This window comes from Tyto alba, unplaced genomic scaffold (genome assembly GCF_018691265.1).
Source record: "Tyto alba isolate M040663 unplaced genomic scaffold, T.alba_DEE_v4.0 Super-Scaffold_30, whole genome shotgun sequence".
Taxonomy (NCBI): Eukaryota; Metazoa; Chordata; class Aves; order Strigiformes; family Tytonidae; genus Tyto; species Tyto alba.
Window position 1 is genome coordinate 1,921,819 of NW_024881305.1, and position 17,761 is coordinate 1,939,579.

At 67.5% G+C, this 17,761-nt stretch overlaps 2 protein-coding genes across 5 annotated transcripts; one reads left to right on the forward strand and one right to left on the reverse strand.

Annotated features, from left to right (window-relative positions):
* Positions 1-254: 254 nt before the first annotated feature.
* LOC116963048 (copine-5-like) lies at positions 255-8,713 on the forward strand. Of its 2 annotated transcripts, none has more exons than XM_042800212.1 (16): positions 255-277; positions 398-840; positions 968-1,031; positions 1,313-1,416; positions 1,686-1,790; positions 2,294-2,335; positions 2,420-2,495; positions 2,820-2,873; positions 2,964-3,025; positions 3,369-3,415; positions 3,550-3,731; positions 3,859-3,986; positions 4,082-4,184; positions 5,582-5,639; positions 6,138-6,211; positions 6,834-8,713. In XM_042800212.1, the coding sequence occupies exons 2-16, from the start codon at positions 614-616 to the stop codon at positions 7,020-7,022; spliced, it is 1,515 nt and encodes a 504-aa protein (XP_042656146.1). In that variant the 5' UTR covers positions 255-277; positions 398-613; the 3' UTR covers positions 7,023-8,713. The 2 variants fall into 2 exon arrangements, with proteins under 2 accessions (XP_042656146.1, XP_042656147.1); XM_042800213.1 differs by having other exon boundaries at positions 6,806-6,950.
* On the reverse strand, positions 8,015-17,036 carry SORT1 (sortilin 1). 3 transcript variants are annotated; one of them, XM_042800204.1, is made up of 20 exons: positions 16,896-17,036; positions 15,054-15,113; positions 14,694-14,767; positions 14,459-14,561; positions 14,137-14,301; positions 13,849-13,922; positions 13,591-13,640; positions 13,196-13,323; positions 12,921-13,065; positions 12,443-12,598; positions 12,153-12,259; positions 11,789-11,891; positions 11,501-11,669; positions 11,176-11,366; positions 10,751-10,940; positions 10,514-10,630; positions 10,186-10,294; positions 9,808-9,914; positions 9,427-9,550; positions 8,015-9,304 (listed from the first exon to the last, which is right to left on the reverse strand). In XM_042800204.1, the coding sequence occupies exons 3-20, from the start codon at positions 14,723-14,725 to the stop codon at positions 9,290-9,292; spliced, it is 2,085 nt and encodes a 694-aa protein (XP_042656138.1). In that variant the 5' UTR covers positions 14,726-14,767; positions 15,054-15,113; positions 16,896-17,036; the 3' UTR covers positions 8,015-9,289. The 3 variants fall into 3 exon arrangements, with proteins under 3 accessions (XP_042656138.1, XP_042656140.1, XP_042656139.1); XM_042800206.1 differs by having other exon boundaries at positions 13,196-13,326; positions 16,896-17,031; XM_042800205.1 differs by lacking the exon at positions 16,896-17,036 and adding an exon at positions 16,619-16,636 and having other exon boundaries at positions 13,196-13,326.
* Between the last annotated feature and the right edge of the window lie 725 nt (positions 17,037-17,761).

Below are 17,761 nucleotides of genomic sequence, written 5' to 3' on the forward strand. Positions count from 1 at the left end.
CCCCCTGCACCGCGGTCCCCCCCCCGCTGCGGGGCTGGGTGCGGTGGCCCAGCCGTGCCTGGGGGGTGCCAGGCGGGTGCTGGCGCCTGTCCCAGGAGCGTCCTTGTCACTACCCAGCCCCTGTCCTTGTCCCCCTCCCTGTCCTCATCCCCATTCCCGTGCCATCACCGCCCTTGTCCCCAAGGCCACCCCATCATCCCCACTGCCCCGGCCACGGGTCCCCTGCTCTGTCCCCAGGTACGATGTGGACTCCAAAAGCCCCGACCTCTCCAAGCACGTAAGTGCGGGGCCGGCACCGTTGTATCTGCGCCCCCCCCCACGCCCCCCCCGTCCCCCACCACCCCTGGGGCTGGGGACGGGGACAGGGACAGACCCCGGTGACACCGCGGCTCCGCAGGATTTCCTCGGCCAGGCTTTCTGCACCCTGGGGGAGATCGTGGGCTCGGCCGGCAGCCGCCTGGAGAAGCCCCTGACGTGAGCCCCCGTGCCTCGGTTTCCCCCCCCTGGGGGGGGTGGGGGGGGGGCCCTGTGCTGGGCTGGCTGCCCGGTGTCCCCATGTCCCCCCCCCCCCCCAGTGCTGGCAGGCGCCTGGGTCCTTATCCGGGTGTCCAGGATGGAGACCAGACCCCGGTGCCGACAGCCCTGGCTCCGGGCTGCCCCGGGCTCCCCGTCTCCCCTACCCTGCCTCAGTTTCCCCATGGGGGGGCTCTGTTTTCTTTTTTGGGGGGGGGGGGGGTGTCAGGTGTCCCCTCCATCACCCCTTGGTCTGTGTCCCAGCAGGATGGGGACGGTCACCACGCACGCTCGGGGCAGGAGACCCGCTCCAGCTGTCTCCAATGGGTGAGTTTTGGGGTGCCCAGCCCTGGGGGGGGATGGACGGGGGGGACACAGACACCCCCCCCCAGGTCACCGTGTGTGTGTGTCCCCCACCCCGCCTCCACCCCTGGCTCACGGTCCCTCCTGGCAGCGGCATCCCCGGGAAGAAGTGCGGCACCATCATCCTCCTCGCTGAAGAGCTGGGCAACTGCCGGGTGAGCCATGGCTCTGGGGGGGGGGGGACACACACAATTTGGGGACACGATGTTGGGGGGCTGCGACCCCCCCCCCCCCCGGGGCCTTCCTCACTCTAGGGTGAGGAGGATGAGGGTCACGGCTGTCCCCATAGTGTGTCCCATGGGTCTTGGGTCCCCTCAGCCCCACACTGAGCAGCACCCACGCAGGAACCTGCCCCCCCCCCACCCCCCACCCCCCCCCCGCGATGTCCCCAGGGGGGTGCGGGTGGGTGACCCCCCCCCCCCCGTCCTCACCGCAGGACGTGGCCACGCTGCAGTTCTGCGCCAACAAGCTGGACAAGAAGGATTTCTTCGGGAAATCCGACCCCTTCATGGTCTTCTACCGCAGCAACGAGGACGGGACGTGAGTGGCACCCTCCCCGTCCCCCCCTGCGCCCCCCCCCCCCCCCCCCAAAACGCAGTGACACCCCCCCTGCATCAGGGCAGGAGGACACAGCCCCCGGCGTGGGCCACCTCAGGGACCGCTGATGGGGCTGGGCTGGCTTTAATTGGGGGGGGGGGTGTCTCCAAAAATCACCCGTGGGGTGATGGGGTGGGGGGGGTTTTTCCATCAGGGGGTGACCCCCGTGTGTGTGTGTGTCCGTGTGTCTGTCCCCCCCCCCCCCCCCCCAGCTTCACCATCTGCCACAAGACGGAGGTGGTGCGGAACACGCTGAACCCGGTGTGGCAGGCGTTCGCCATCCCGGTGCGCGCCCTCTGCAACGGCGACTACGACCGGTGAGCGCCGGGTCCTCCGCGGCAGGCGAGGGCGGCCGCTCTGCTCCCTCTTCCCGCAGTCTCTGTGGTACCTACGCTGATACCCAAGCCCTCCAAGCAGCCCACTCCCCGCCCCCCCCCCCTCCTTCCCCCACGCTGCCTGCCTCGGTTTACCCATCTGGGCAATGGGCTCCATCGCCATCACAGAGCTATTATCCCCCTTCCAAAACCGGAGTCACCGCCTGCGTGTCCTGGTGAACAAAGCTCAGCGGCGTCGCGCCGCTGGCTTGGCCCCGTGTCGGACGTTGCTGTGGCAACGGTGGATAAAAATATCCCACCGAAAAAGCCTGAGGAGGAGGAAGGAGGAGGAAAAGGCCCACGGAGGCGTCAAAACAAACCCACGGGGAGCAGGCGCCGGGGGCGGCCCCAGGGACCCATCACAGCCCCCCGGGGTGGGGGGTCTGGGGTTTTGGGGGTGCCGGGAGGTGGTTCTGAACACCACCACCCCCCCCTTTGCCTTGCAGAGCCATCAAGGTGGAGGTGTATGACTGGGACCGCGATGGCAGGTGAGCCCTGGGGGGATCCCCCCCCACCCCCGGACCCCCTCCCCAGCTGACGGTGTCACACACCCCCCCCGCCTCGCCCCGCAGCCATGACTTCATCGGGGAGTTCACCACCAGCTACCGGGAGCTGGCACGGGGACAGAGCCAGTTCAACGTCTACGAGGTGAGGCTGAAGAGCGGGGACGGGGACCCATGGGGGTGGGGGGAGGGAGGGGGGGGTGGGGTGTCCAGCTGCACCCATGGGTGTTACAGTCCCCAGGGTGCTGCACCCGTGGGTGTCACGGTCCCTGTGCTGCACCCCTGGGCTTTATGGTCCCCGTGCTGCACCCAGGGGTGCCTGGGCTGCACCCCCCAAGTGCCACAGCCCCCCTGCGCTGCACCCCGGGGGGGTTACAGTCCCCGTGGTGCCCCCCCCCCCCCGCACCCTGGGGTGCTGCGGCTCCTGTGGGGAGCAGCTCCCCTCCCTGCCCACCCCCCACCCCCTCAGGTGGTGAACCCCAGGAAGAAGATGAAGAAGAAGAAGTACCTGAATTCGGGGACGGTGAGGATGGAGGGGGGGACACACATGGGGAGGGGGCATGGGGGGGGGTGCAGCCACTGTCCCCCCAACTCAGCCCCTTGTCCCTGGCAGGTGACACTGCTGTCCTTCGCGGTGGAGTCTGACCACACCTTCCTGGACTACATCAGGGGCGGGTGAGCGAGGTGGGGGGAGAGTTGGGGGGGTACACACACGACGTGCCTCAGTTTCCCCAACTGTATCCTGGGGGCTGCACTGGAGCCAGCGGTGTCCTGGGCAGGGTGTCCCCAGCACCCACAGCTGCACCTTTGGGTGCAGGGGAGGGGGGTGAAACCTCAGCACAAGGAGATTTGGGGGTGCTCTGAATTTGGCGAGCGCCCGGGGAGGGGTGGGCTGGCCTTGGGGAGAGGGGCCTGTGTCCATCCCCGTCATCCCCACCCCTCCCCATCCCCACGGGTCGCATCCTGCCTCACCCCAGACCCCTAAACCCGCTTTTTCTGCCCCGGCCCCCAACTCCAGGACCCAAATCAACTTCACGGTGGCCATCGACTTCACCGCATCCAACGGTGAGCGCGGGGCTGTGTGTGTGTGTGTCCCCTGCCCTTGGGCGCTATTTAATGAGGAGAGGGGGGTCAGGGGCTCATTAAACCACTGGGGGGGACACACACACCCGGCCTGGCTGAGCCCCCCGCCCACGCAGGGAACCCCTCGCAGTCCACCTCGCTGCACTACCTGAGCCCCTACCAGCTCAACGCCTACACCATGGCCCTCAAGGCGGTGGGCGAGATCATCCAGGACTACGACAGCGACAAGATGTTCCCGGCCCTCGGCTTCGGCGCCAAGATCCCGCCGGACGGACACGTGTCCCACGAGTTCCCGCTGGTGAGGGGGGGGGTCCGTCCCAAGGGACGCGGCGGGCCCCCCCCCCCCCCCACCCCGGGGTTTGGTTGGAGGGGGGGGATGGAACGGGGTGGCCTCGCCCTGGTCACCGCCGTTTGCCGCCCCGCAGAACGGTGACGCGGCCAACCCGGCGTGCAGCGGCATCGAGGGCGTCCTGGAGGCGTATCACCGCAGCCTGCGCAGCGTCCAGCTCTACGGACCCACCAATTTCGCCCCCGTGGTCAACCACGTCGCCCGGTAAGGGGGTCCCAGCACCCCCCACCCCCACCCCCGGGGTTTTTTTTCCCACCCCGGGGTCCCTCATGGGGGGTGTCCCCCCCCCCCCCCAATAGCTCAGCGGCGGCAGTGCTGGATGGGTCCCAGTACTTCGTGCTGCTCATCATCACCGACGGCGTCATCTCGGACATGGCGCAGACCAAGGAGGCCATCGTCAACGTGAGTCCCGCAAGACGGGGTGTCCCGGGGCCAGCCGGGGTTGGGGTGCACCGACCATCAGGGTGCACGGGGTGCTGAGAGATGTGTGTGTGCAACCACCGGCACGGGGTACCCCACGGTGGGTGCACCAACCGGCTGGGTGCACGGGGTGCTGAGAGCTGTGTGGGTGCAGGAACCGGCTGGGGAGCCCCCCCCCCCCCCCCCCCGAGATTTCAGGGGGCCCCAACCAGCCAGAGCTTGGGGTGCCCCTGCCGGGGTGCAGCGAGGTGTGTGGGTGCAACCACCGGCACGGGGTACCCCACGGTGGGTGCACCAACCGGCTGGGTGGACGGGGTGCTGAGAGCTGTGTGGGTGCAGGAACTGGCTGGGGAACCCCCCCCCCCGAGATTTCAGGGGGCCCCAACCATCCAGAGCTTGGGGTGCCCCTGCCGGGGTGCAGCGAGGTGTGTGGGTGCAACCACCGGCACGGGGTACCCCACGGTGGGTGTTAACAACCGGCTGGGTGCACAGGGTGCCCCGAGATACCGGCTCCTGCCCCCTCCCCACGCGGGGTCTGCAAAAGAAAAAGCAATTTCAGAATCTTGGCAGGCGCCAGCAACACCTTTGCCCCCAAACCTGCCCACCGAGTCCCCCCCCCACACTCAGCCCAGCACCCTGGGCGAGCTGGGAGCTTTATTCTTCCTCCTCCTCCTCCTCCTCCATCTCTCAGTCTCCCTTTTGCAGCAGCTCAGCCCCATCTCCGCTCCCCCATACCGGAGGCAGCAGGAAGGTTGGGGATGCTGGCGCTGAGCAGGGATGCTGGGAGGGGGAGCAGTGGGAGTGGTGGTGCCCCCCCCCCCCCCGATGCATGGGGGGAGCTCCCGGGGGGGGGGTGCAGGAGGGAGAGCAGCACTGGTAATAATGGTTTTCTGTTTTATTTAAGGGCCGGGGGTGCCCTTTGGGGTTGGTTCTGGAGGCTGGTGCTGCTCTGGGAGCACCGTGCTGTGCCGAGGGGCTGGGGGGGGGGGGGGGCTTGGGGAGGGGGGGCTGGGGGGGGGTGGTCACGGTGCCACCGAGCACAGGATTGCCCATCCCAGGTGCAGGGTGCCCAAAACGTGGGGTGCCCATCCCCACCCCGGGCGGGGGCAGCGATGAGGCCCGAAACGGAGCAGGCAAAGTGGTGGGGTGATCTGTGCCCCCCCCCCCCCCCGCATCAGCCCCCCCCTCCCATGCAGGGGGGCAGCAGGCAGCAGCCCAAGGGGTGTCATCCTATTCCCCTCCCAGGGCAAAGGCGTTGAACCCCGGGGTGCTGGGGGGGTTAATGGTAGGGTGGGAGGGGGCTGCAAGACCATTACATTTGGTGCCTTTTTTCCTTTTTTTTTTTTTTTTTTTTCCTCCCCCCGCCCCCCCCCGCCCAGGCTGCCAAGCTCCCCATGTCCATCATCATCGTGGGGGTCGGCCAGGCTGAGTTCGATGGTAAGGCTGTGGCTACCCCCATCCCATCCAGGCTCAGCACCCCCGGGGGGGGAGGTGGGGGGGGGGAATGGTGCGTGGTCGGGGTGGGGGCTGCAGCTGCCTGTGGCTACCAGGGAAATATGAGTTGAATTTGTTGGGGCTCATCGGGATTTGCCGCAAGCCAGCGTGTGCGGGTGGTTATGAGCACTGCCGTTCGTTAGGGCTGAATGAGCCCCCCCCCGGGGTGTGTTGGGGGTGGGGGGACGGACACATAGGCAGCGCCCCCCCCCCCCCCCCCCTCACCAGCAGCCGGCTGCTCTGCCACCCAGCAGGCAGCGAAGCCAAATTAAAACTCCCCCAGTAATTGCCACTGATGAATCAGCCCCGCTCCCCTGCCTGCAGCTGCCGGGGCTGGGGGGGGGGGGGGAGGAGCGGGGATTAAAGGGGTCCCACCCTGTGGTGGGGGGGTGATTTGGATGCTGCTCACCCCCCCGTCGGGCTCCCCCCACCCCCCCACAGCCATGGTGGAGCTGGACGGTGATGACATCCGCATCTCCTCCCGCGGCAAAGTAGCCGAGCGTGACATCGTGCAGGTACCAACGCCCCCCCCCCCCACCACCACCACCGTGATGTGGGGATTGGGAACCCCCCCCCTCTCCCCCCCTCCCCTGGCCCGGCATGGTGGGGTGCCCCGGGCACCCCAAATCGGCCCCGTTGCTCCTGGGGGCCACTGCCTGAACCCAGCGTGGAGGGACGACGAGATGGACTGGGTGTTGGGGGCTGTAGCAGGATTTGGGGGGGGGAACTGGGACACAGGGGTGTGCCGGGACATGGGGAGCGGGGGGGGGCGTGCACCAGGACGGGGGGGGGGGCACTGGGACATCATGGGGCATGTACTGGGAAATGGGAGGGCACTGGGCCACTGAGGGGACGCACTAGGACATTTTGGGGGAGGCATTGGGACATGGAGGAGGTGTGCTGGGATGGGGGGGGGGGCTGCAGTGGAAAAAAAAAAGGGGGGCACTGGCGCTTGGGATGTACCTGGATGTGGGGGTGCACTGGGATGGGGGGGTGGACGGGGATTTGGGGACACACCGGGACAGGGCGGGATGGGGAAACTGGGACGTTGGGGCTGCAGTGAGGGGGGGACACACTGGGCCAAGAGCAGACCCTGGGACCCCCCCCAGATCGTGTGTGTGTGTGTGTCCCCCCCAGTTCGTCCCCTTCCGTGACTACATGGACGGGGGGGGCAGCCCAGTGCTGAGCATGGCGCGACTGGCCAAGGACGTCCTGGCCGAGATCCCCGACCAGTTCATCTCCTACATGAAGGCGCGGGGCATCAAACCCCAGCCAGCACCCCCCAGCCCCGACCCCCCCGACCCCCCGCTGCCCCCCCAGCCCTGACCACCCCCTCGCCTGGCACCCCACATCCCCCCCACCGCAACCCCCCAGGCTTGGATGTTTTCCAAGCCCCACTCACCTTCCCTCCCCCCCCCCCTTTCCTTTTTCAAGGGATAAAAGACAGTAGGATCCTGCCAGGGCCCTGGGGGGGCTCCCCCCCCCAACCCCCATAAAACACCTTTTCTGGGGTTCCTGGGGGGGGGGGGGGGGGAAGTGGAGGGACCTTTGCTGGTGTTAGCTGTGGCAGCCCCCCCCCCCCCCCCCCCCCCCCGAAGTGGCTTGTCCCCATCCTGGCACACCCCAGACTGGTGCCAAGGGCCGTATCCTGCCCCCTAAAAAAAGGAGCAGGGTGGTCCTCAGCCCCGCCCCCCCCCCCCCCCCCCAAAATTTTTGAGCACAGACCCAGGGTGGGCAGGAGCCCCCCTGCCCCCACCTGCCCTTTTCAAACACACCCACCCCCCCCCCCAGAGCGTGGGGTCCCCTCCGGTGGCCCTGGTGACATTCAGAGCATCCCCAGCCCCCAGGAGTGACGCATGCCCCACCCCCCTCACCCCCCCCACGGCCCCCCCAGACCCATAAGCTCCCCCATCCTCCTGCAGCGAGTGCCAGCTGCTCCGGGGGGCGGGGGGGGGGGGGGGGGAGGTCCCAGATCCTTTTTTGTGTGTGTGTGTGTGTGTGTGTCCCTTCACTTTTCTACTTGCATGGACGGTCCCTCTCCGTGCCCCCCCCCGCCCCCCCACTGTCACGTGTGCGTCTGCTGTGGGTTTGTATTGAGTTGCCTTAAACCAGAATAAATTATAGTCTTTTTAATTACCGCCGCCCCCGGGGCCCCTCCAGCACTACCCCTGCAAGGGGTGACCCCCCCCTCCATCCCTGTCCCCCCCGTCCCTCCCCCCCCCCCCCCCCCCCGACACAGAAGGGCACACAGGGTCTGTTTTGGCTTTATTTCTAATAACCCAAATATTGCAAATATACAGAAAAATACCAGTACAAAGTTATAACACATCCAGGTTTATTTACAGGACTCTGCACTGGCCTTGGTGTGTCCGTCCCCCCCCCACCTCCCGTCCCCAGCCAGGCCGGGGGGGGGGGCCGGGGGGGGGGCACAGGGCTATGGCTTTTCGTTAGGGGGTTACGCTCTGTCCCCACGCTGAAGCACATGCAAGAGGTGCTGGGCCCCCCCCCCCCCCCCCCTTCATCCCACCGGCGGTCGTGCCATGCCGGGGGGGGGGCGGGGGGGGCAGCAGGCTTTGCCCAATCCCTGGGGCGAGAGCGGAAGCCACGTGTCACGACAGCACGGCCGTATCGCGATTAGCCGTGGTGGGTCGTGAGGGGTTGAGGGGCGGGGGGGGGGGCAGGGGGGGGGCCGGGATGGTCTGTACCCCCTCCTCCTAGTGCACCCCCCCATCCCAATGCACCCTGTGCCCCAGTTTGAGGGGGGGGGGGTGTGTGTCAGGCAAAGCCCCTGCATCCCAGCGGGGGGGGGTGTCACAAAAAAACCCCCCCGCACCCTGGCTGGGAGGTGGGGGGCTGTTGTATCCATGTTCCCCCTCCCCCCCAAAAAAAAGGGGATTTCCAGTGTAAGGAGACTGTAACAGTGCTGGGACCAGAACCTGGCAGGGTGCAAGCAGGGGAGGGGCCGGGGGGGGGGGGTCTGGGGCTGAGCCACCCCCCCCCCCCCCGCAGCCCCTTGGTAAAGAACTTCAAGCTTTAATTCATTATTGCTGCGTTTCCCTCGGCCAAGGCCAGCCCGGGGGGGGGGTTGGATGGGGGGGGGGGGCAGGAGGGGAGAGCTGAGCCATTACCCACAGCCATAGGGACCCCCCCCACTCAAGCTGGGGGGGCACGGGGGGGCCCTGGCAGCCCGGCTCGTATTGCTTTGGAGAAGAAACAGGCAGCAGGGCCGGGAGCTGCAGGCAAGCCTGGCTGTGACCCCCCTACCAAGCCCCCCCCCCCCGGCAGCGGATACACCTCAGGGCTCGTCCCCAGCACCCCGGGGACGACACTGCCCTTAGGGGGGGGGTCAGGGGGGGGAGCTGCTCCCCACGGGGGACAGCAGTTCCTATTCAGTCGTCCTTAAAATAAAACAGCCCAGAAAAGGGAAAAATAAAAGACCATAAAAGCCTCCCCCCACCGGGGCTGGAAGGAAATATTAAATTAAACCCCTGTGTGTGCGCCCCCCCCCGGGCAGAGCGGGCAGGGGGGGGGTGCGGGGGGGCCCTGCCTGCGCAGCGGAGGGTGGGGGCAGCGCGGCCACGTCCCCGGCGTCGCTACTCCAGGAGGTCCTGGGGAGAGACGGGACCGTCACCCACCCGTGTCCCCGTCACCCACCCGGCCCAGCGGAGGTCTTGGGGTGGGGGGGGGAGACACACAACACACACCCCGGGCCCCCCCCCCCCCCCCTCACCTCGTCGGAGTCATCGTGGTAGCTGCTTTTGCCGGCCGGGGTGCCGGGGTCCAGCGCGTCCATCCCCTCCACCCCGTTGGCCTCCGCGTGCTGCCGGAGGACGGAGTAGCGATGGACCAGGAACCTGGCAGGAGCAGATTGGGGAGGGGGACACACACACACACACACACGTGTGACCACACTGCCTGTACCTCCACAAACAACCCCCCCACCCCGGGTGGGGGACACACACACACACACACGCTCATCCTGCCCAGAGCAGGGCGCGTGGGTGCTCCGCTCCCTCCCCAGCACCAGGGAGGGCGGTTCGCTGAGAGATCTGGGGGGGGGGGGGGGGGGGGGGGCACACACACCCTGGGGGGAGCCGCCAGACATCCTCACCTGCCCCCGCAGACGTATTTCTTGATGAGGAGGACTCCGGCCACGACGGTGACGAGCAGCACGGCCACCACGGCCAGGATGATGGGGGTGGAGCTGGTGGATGCTGCCTGCGGGGAGAGGAGGAAGGCTCCACAGCTGGGAGGGGAACTAACGTGTGTGTCATCCGTCCGTCCGTCCCCCCCCCCCTCCCCAAAACACAACCAGCACCCCGGTTTATCCCAGGGGATAAAAGCCACGCCACCCCTGCAAGCACCCAGCCAGGATTCAGGCAGGCAGGAGGCCCCGGTTCCTGCCCACCACCAATTTATTGGCTCCACGGGCGCGATGGCCCGATGCCCAGCGCTGTCACCGCTCCCGGGCAGTGTCACCGTCACCCACCAGCTGGCTGGGGTTGAGGAAGTTGCTGGTGCATTTCTTCTTCATGTCCGTCTCCTCCCGGCTCGGGCTGTCCCCTCCCGAACACTTGTCCCCGGGGATTTTCCGATACCTGGAGACGGGGAGGTGATGCCTGGTGACACACACACCCCCCCCCCCCCCCCCCCAACCCCAGCTCCAGCGGCCGCTTCCCAGGGACCGTCAGCCCCGATCCAAGGCGATGGGGCAGGATCTGTCCCCGCCGGGTGCAGGGTGAAGGATTCCCTGGGGATTTTGGGGGGGGGGTTCCACCCTGCTCCTCCCCCCAGCATCGACGTCGGCCAAGCTTTACCCGCTGGTCTTGAGCAGCTCCCGTCTGCCGTAGAGGCAGAATTCCAGGTCGTGTCCCTTCAGCTCCGGCTGCTCCACGCAGACAGACTGGTTCTCCGGGCGGTAGTAACCAAAATCGCTGCGGGGAGAAGAGGAAAAGGAGATGAAACCCTGCTCGGGGACCCGTCAGGAGCCGGGCTAAAGGAAGGTGCCGCCTGAAATGGGGACAGAAGGTGGGAGATGCGAAAAGGGAGGGTACCAGAGGAAATCCTCCAGCGTGCAGGGACAGACGGACGGCTGCTTGGTCACCATGTAGTCCCGGCCGTTCTGGCACACCGAGGACTTGCGGAGCCGTCGGTATTGCTCCTTGTAGCCCAGTATGCAGCCGTCAGCGGGGTCGCTGGGATTGCTGGAGTGCGCCAGCCAGATGGTGTAGTCCTCGTCCTCGCCTGCGAGGGAGAGGGCTCAGCGCCGCGGCTGAGGAGGGGTCCCCAGGGGATGGCAGCTTGGTGGGGACCCAGCCTGGCGCGAGCCACGGGGGGAAACCAAACCCCGACCGCTCACCCCGTCCCCGCGGGCGGGGGAACCGAGGGCCGCGCTCCCCTGGGGGGCAAGAGCATCCCCCAGCCCAGCCCTGGCTGTCCCCAGCCCCGCTTGTCCCCAGCCCCCCCCGCAAGCTCTCACAGGTCCTGCTGAGCAGCTCGCTGAAGTCGATGGTGTAGGAGACCCACTTGCGGGAGAGGAAGCTCCCCCGGAAGCCCCAGATGCTGACGTTCATGGAGCGAGCCCCCGGCTCGGACGCCAGGCCGGTGAAGAAGATGGGATCCTTGGAGAAAGTGTATTGATACCAGCACTGCCCTTCGTCTGTTGAGAACCTGGCGTGCAAGGGGGTCACTCAGCACCCAGGCGGTCCGGGAGGCACCTCCCGCAGCTTGGGGAGCCCCCCCCCCCCCCAAAAATAAAACCAGCAAGCCCCTTCCCCTCCCCAACAAGGGCAGCCGGCGCGTACTCGATGACGTTGACGGGCTGGCTGGTGTGCTCGATGGCGACGATGAGGCCGCCCGAGTCCAGGATGGCGTAATGGTGCGGCCCCTCCAGCATCCGCGCCCAGGTGTAGCCCCCGTCGTCCGAGATGTAGACGTCGGGGCTCATCACCGAGATGGCCCCCCCGACGCTCCCTGGGCGAGGAGGGGGGGGGGGGGGGGGGGCACAGCGTGATTGGGGGGACAGATACGCACACGGGTGTGTGACTACGGGGCTCTGTGTCCCCGCCACCCGCCCCGGCGAGGCTCGGTACCGTGGGCGATGACGATGCCGACGGCGTTGGGCTCGGAGAGGGGAGCCATGGGGACGTTCAGCTTCTGGGAGATGCTGTAGGACGCGTGGATGTGGAGGCTGCACTGCAAGAGCAAGAGGAAAGCCCGTCCAGGAGCCCGCGGGGACGGGGCACGGGAAGATTCACCCGGTAACACCCGGCGGGTGCTGGACCCCCCACCCTGCTCAGGGCTTGCCCCACGGTGCGACCCCCGGCCCACGCACGGCTGGCCCCACACCCTCAGCATCTCTGGTGGGAGCTGCAGGGTGGGTTCGCTCGCTCCCCGGCATCCCCTTGGCGGAGGGAAGGCGGAGGATACCCAGGGGGTATCCAGGGCCAGACCCACCTCTTCCTTGCTCCTGGCCGTGGAGTCACAGGTGGTGTTTTTGGGTTTCCGCAGCGGCACCCACTCCCCGCCACGGTCAAAAGTGATCACAGACTGGATGGAGTTGTCTGGTGGGAGGAGGAGGAGGGAGAGGCCGATGGGGTCAGGAGGATGCCCAGCACATCCTCACCGCCACCCCCCACGGGGGTCACACTCCCCTCCAGCAACCCCAGCTCCCAGCTCCCATCCCTAGGGAGGCACAACCCCAGTTTCGGGGCCGGGGGGACAGACGGGGAGACGCGGCCGCCCACCTTCGGAGAGGACGCTGGTGATGTAGATGCCCCGCAGCGAGGTGACGTTGGTGAAGTCGGTCTCCCCGCCGGTGGTGGTGTAGAGGTGCCGCTCCAAGGACTTGGAGTAGACGATCCCGCGGTCGTCGGAGGTGTAGATGGTGCCAAAACCCGTGTCTGCAAGAGGGACACGGGGACAGCAGTGAGGGAGGGGTCCGGGGCGGGGCACCACAGACTGGCACCAGCAGCAGCAAACCCCCCCGGGGTGTCTCGGAGACACCCCTGAGTGCTGCAAAAGGGACCCAGCGCGGTCACGGTCCCTGCGCGCTGCAAACCGGAGCAAGCAGCCTGCTAATTAGCGATGCCTTAATGAGAGAAGGCACACCAGAGCTCCTGGTGGGTGGAGAGCCCCGTGCTCAGGTGAGGAGCTGGCTTGCTTGCTGCAGAGAGGTTTCCAGTTGTGTCCCCAGCCCCGGGATGTGTCCCTGTCCCCACTCACCGCCCGGCTCGTCCACGTGCATGAACACCAGGTCGTCGTTAGCGGCCAGGATGGAGTAAAATTGCTCGTGCCCAACGGAGGGGAGCTGGGCCATGTTCCAGGTCTCGCCTTGGTCGAGGGAGACATGAATGCGCCTCGTGGTACCCTGGGGAACCAAAGCATCGTCATCCTTCATCCTCCTCGCAGGGAGAGGAAGGGGACGCCGGGGAGAGCTGCAGGCAGGGACGAGCCACCGCTGCCCGCTCTCCAGCAGCGCCAGGAAGGGGGACAAGGACCTTCTCTGTCATCACGGAGGCGAAAAGAAAGCGACCTCCCAGCCCGAAGGAATAAATCTTGGTGCCGATGACCTTGAAGGCTTTGCCGAAGTCGGAGGTTTTCTTTAGCTCCAGTAACCCCAGATCAGCTTCTTAAGAAGAAGGGACGGTGGATTAACGAGCCCGGAGCTGCCTCCAGCTTCATCAGCTGTCAACAGAGCCGTGTCCCCCCCACAACGTCCCAGTATGTCCCCCTCCAGTGTTCCAGCTCTGGGTATTCCCAGCTCATCCAATCTATTCCGGGACCACCATGCTCTCTGCTGGGGGGGTCTGCTGGGAGGGGGCTTCACCCCTTCACAGAGCCCCTAAAGTGCCAGGGACCCCAGGGACATGACTGGAGATCAAGAAGTACTTACTGCAGGAGTTGTTCAGGTAGGTGGTGAAGAAGATGGTGTCGTTCGCACCCCTGGGGAGGAGAAGGGGAGAGGGGGGGGGACACCCAAAAGCAGGTGGGACGCGGTGGCCCAGGATGCCACCGCCTGCAGATTCATCCCGTCCCCCCGCGGGGTTTGGGTGGGTGGGTGTCACGCAGACTCCTCAAGCTGCAATCAGCACCCCCCCACCCCCCCGCCAATGATTTCCCCCCCCCTGCCAAAAAGCGGGCAGCCACTCACCACTTGGCCAGGCAGACGGCTTTGTGGATCTCCTCCCACTTCTCCCCGAAATCCCTGGAGACCCAGAGACCATTCTGCAAGAGCCAAGAGGTTGGTTATAACCAACCCCCCACCCCTAACAGCCCCCCCCACCGTCCCCAACCTTGTGTTTCCACTCCCCCCCCCATCTTGGGGCCACAGGAGGCAGCCCAGGACACGTGGCCACGATCCGGCTGATCCCTGGGGAAGCAGCCCCAGGAGCCTTGGCCATCCCCAGCCAGGGTCTCATCCTGGCTCCCCGGCCCTCACCTCGGTGCTGAGGGCCAGCAGGCAGTCCGAGTTTTGGGGGTGGTAGGTGATCTGCACCAGGGGGTGGAAGGGCAAATCCGTCTGGATGAAATTCTTGGCAAAATCGGACGAGCGGAAGATCCTGCCCCCGCGGCTGCCGCCGGAGACGTCGCCCGTCAGGATGACCTGGGTGCAGGGAAGGGGTGGGGGGGGGGCTCAGCTGCGCCGGGGGCTCCAGAAGAAAAACCACCGGGACCCGTCCAGCCTGGAGTGAGGGGCTGCTGGGCGCGGGGCGGGGGGGGGTCCTGGCTCGCCAGCATCCCAGCACGCCGCCCCCTCCCACCTTTCCCGAGTTCTCCGGGCCGATAGCCATGCCGAACTCGGTCCGGATGAAGGTGTTGTTGATGAGGCTGGTGATGTCCTTGAAGGTTTTCCCGTAGTCCTCGCTGGAAGGGAGGAATCGGCACGGCCGTGAGCCAGCGCAGGGACTCGGGGGCTGCTCTCAGCCCACCCGCCCCCCCCCACCCCCCTACCCGGGGTGGGGGGGGGGGTCCCAAGGTGGGGCCGGGGGGGCTCACCTGCGGTAGAGCTTGGATTGCCCGAAGCTCATGATCACCAGCGGCACCTGGAACGTCGTCAGGACCAGGATGACCTGGGCGGGGAGAGGCGGACAGGCAGGGTCACACCCAGAGCTCCGGCATCCCCCCCCCCCCCCCCCCGGGGCTGTGGGCTCCCCCCTGTGTGTGACCCCCCCCCACGAAGAAGGGCTGTCCCCTCCCCGGGCATCCCCCTCCCTCCATCCCAGTCCCTGCTTCAGGTCCCACAGCCCCTCAGGCACAGGAGGGGGTCACTGCTGTCCTGTCCCCCCCTTAAAAACGGAGCCACAGCCGCATCGGGGGGGGGGGGGATGCACCCCCCAGCACCCCCACGGTACTTACCCCGGTGCTGTCGCCCACCCAGGAGAGTGACACGGAGCCACTAAGGTCATCGAAGACGCACTGTGAGGGGAGAGATGGCAAAATCACAAATCGCTCCTACAGCGGGGGGGGTGGGACAAGCACCGGGACCCATCCCCCGTCCCCCCCCCCCCCCCAAAAGCAGAGCAGGGCCCCCAGGGGACACTGGAGTCACGGCACCTCCCTGCCACCCACCCAGGGAGGTGACACTAATGTCCCCGTGGCACATGGGTGCAAGAGGATCCCCCCCATGAGTCACTCAGCCCCCCACCCCCCCCCACCCCACTCAGACACTGGAAAAGGCTCCCACAGCCCCCGTGCCCCCCGTGTCAGGACATCCCACCCGGAGCAGGCAGGGTGCCGGGCAGCTGGGCTGGAGTGGGCAGCGGTTGGGGGGGCAGCTGGGGACACCCGTGGGGATCTCGGGGACAGAGCTGCCAGCAGCCCCGGCCACGGCTGTGCCCGTCGCCCACGAGGTGGGGGGCAAGGCGGGAGGGAGGGGACCCCGCGGTGCCACCCCGTCCCCGTGTCCCTCGCGGCCAGAGGCATCTCCTTACCGGGGGGGCAAAAAAAAAAAAAAAAAAAAAAGGGAAAAAGGGGAAAGAAATGTGGATTGGCACAGGACCAGTCAAAGAACTGGCCAAACTGGGCTGGCAAAGCCACCGCCACCGAGCGGCAACAGCAACCGGCCGGGCCGGCAGAGCGGGCGCAGCCTGCGGCCGAGAGCCAGCGGATCCCAGCAGGGATCCCAGCACAGATCCCAGGACGGATACTGGCGCAGATTCCAGTACTGATCCCAGGATGGATCCTAGTATTGATCCCAGCAGGGATCCCGGCACAGATCCCAGCACTGATCTGTCTGGATCCTAGCACTGATCCCAGCACGGATTCTGGCACTTATCCCGCTGTGGATCCCTGCACAGATCCCGGCACAGATCCCGGCACAGATCCCGGCACAGATCCCTGCACAGATCCCAGTATGGATCCCAGTAAGGATCCCGGCACAGATCCCCCCCCAGATCCCAGTAAGGATCCCGGCACAGATCCCCCCCCAGATCCCAGTACGGCTCCGGGGCGCGGCGCCAGCCCCGGGTTAACGTTCAACCCGCTGTCGCTCCTGCGGGGAGACGAGGTCGGGATCCCCCTGCGGTGTCTGTCTGTCCGTCTGTCCTTCCGCCCTGTCCCCAAGTCTGTCCCTGGGGGCGGGGGGGTGGGGGGCGTGTCTGCTCCCCGCTGTCAGGACAGTGTCTGTCTGTCTGTCTGTCTCTTAGGGGAATGTCGGTCAGTCCACCCCGTCCTGCCCCAGCTGGCACAGGGAGAGCAGAGTCTGTCTGTCTGTCCCTGGGGATGTAGGGGCGGGGGGGGGGGGGGGGGGGGGGGGGCGGGGGGTGTCTGTCTGTCCATCTGTCTGTTTGCCTGTCCGCCTGTCCCAGGGGATTCAGGGAAGGGGATGTCTGTCTGTCTGTCCATCCATACCAGGAGATGTAGGGCGGAATGTCTGTCTGTCTGTCTGTCCGTCCACCCAACCTGCCCCCACAAGAAATCACCTGCCCGCGCCGGGCACTGTCAGGGCACTGTCAGCACACAGGGGACGAGGAGCTGTCTGTCTGTCTGTCTGTCTGTCTGTCTGTCCGTCCGTCCAGCCCACAAGGCTCCGGCCGGGGCGGGGAGGCGGGGTCTGGCCGCCTGACCCGGACCCCGTGAGGGGTCCCCGGTAGCTCCTGGGGCTGGAGGGCTCCCCGGTGCCCCGCCCCGGTGCCTCTGTGTGCTGTCCGTCCGTCCGTCCGTCCGTCCGCACGCCCGCGGCCCCGCCCGCCGGCTCACCTGGTGCGTGTTGTTGCCGAGGGCGGTCGGGACACCGCGCAGGCCGCCGCAGGCCTCGCCTCCCGCCGCCGCCGGCTCGCCCCCGCCGGGGTCCCGGTCCCGGTCGCGGTCCCCGGCCCGCAGCCCCAGCGCCGCCGCCGCCGCCGCCGCCATCGCCATCGCCGCCGCCAGCCGCGCCGCCCCGCGCGGCCCCATGGCGACTCCGGCCGCCGCCGCCGCCCCGCGCCCGGGACCGCCGCCGCCCCGCCCCCCACGCCCCATTGGGCGCCGCCGCCCCGAGACACGCCCCCTCGCCGCGCCCCCGCGCGGCGGTTGGCTGTAGGAGGCGTCGCTCCGGGCCGAGGCGCGCCGCCCCGCCCCGCGCCATCTGGTTAGCCCGCTACCGCGTCAATCACCGCCCTTCTCCTGCCCTGACTGGCTGGCGGCGTTTGCACGATGGGTGCGAGCCCGCCCTCTCCGTTTTAACCCCGTCTCTAATCTACCTAGCGACAGCCCTCTGATTGGCGGCGCGGCGAGGGAGGGGAGCGGCGGAATGATTTTCTGATTGGCCGAAGCGACTGGGAGCCGGGGGCGCGCCGGGCCCACCCCGGCCCATTCACAAGGTGCAGGCGCCCACGTGTGGGGGGGGGGGACCCCCCGGCCGGGACACGAAGCCTCCCGGGAAAGGGGGTCTCGGCCCGGGGGAGGGAAAGAATCGCAAGGCCTGAGAAGGTTGAGGCTGGTTGTGGGGCTCAGCGAATGGTTTTGGGGGTGCACAACTGACGGGGGGGGGCAGCAGCGTGTGTGTGTGTGTGTGTGTCCCGGGGCCGGTACAGGCAGAGCCAGGGCGCGGTGACAGGGACACCCTCGCGTGTCGGCCACGTTGC

Excerpts from the sequence above, each read along its gene's own strand:
- SORT1 (XM_042800206.1), bottom strand. The coding sequence starts at position 14,725 with ATGAGCTTCGGGCAATCCAAGCTCTACCGCAG. Across the intron at positions 12,599-12,920 it reads GCACGTGGACGAGCCGGGCG|ACACGGGTTTTGGCACCATC; the intron begins GTGAGTGGGGAC and ends TCCCTCTTGCAG. Across the intron at positions 11,670-11,788 it reads CGGCATCGTCATCGCCCACG|GGAGCGTCGGGGGGGCCATC; the intron begins GTACCGAGCCTC and ends CTCCTCGCCCAG.
- LOC116963048 (XM_042800212.1), top strand. The coding sequence starts at position 614 with ATGGAGACCAGACCCCGGTGCCGACAGCCCTGGCTCCGGGCTGCCCCG. Across the intron at positions 2,336-2,419 it reads GACTGGGACCGCGATGGCAG|CCATGACTTCATCGGGGAGT; the intron begins GTGAGCCCTGGG and ends CTCGCCCCGCAG. Across the intron at positions 6,212-6,833 it reads CCGAGCGTGACATCGTGCAG|TTCGTCCCCTTCCGTGACTA; the intron begins GTACCAACGCCC and ends TGTCCCCCCCAG.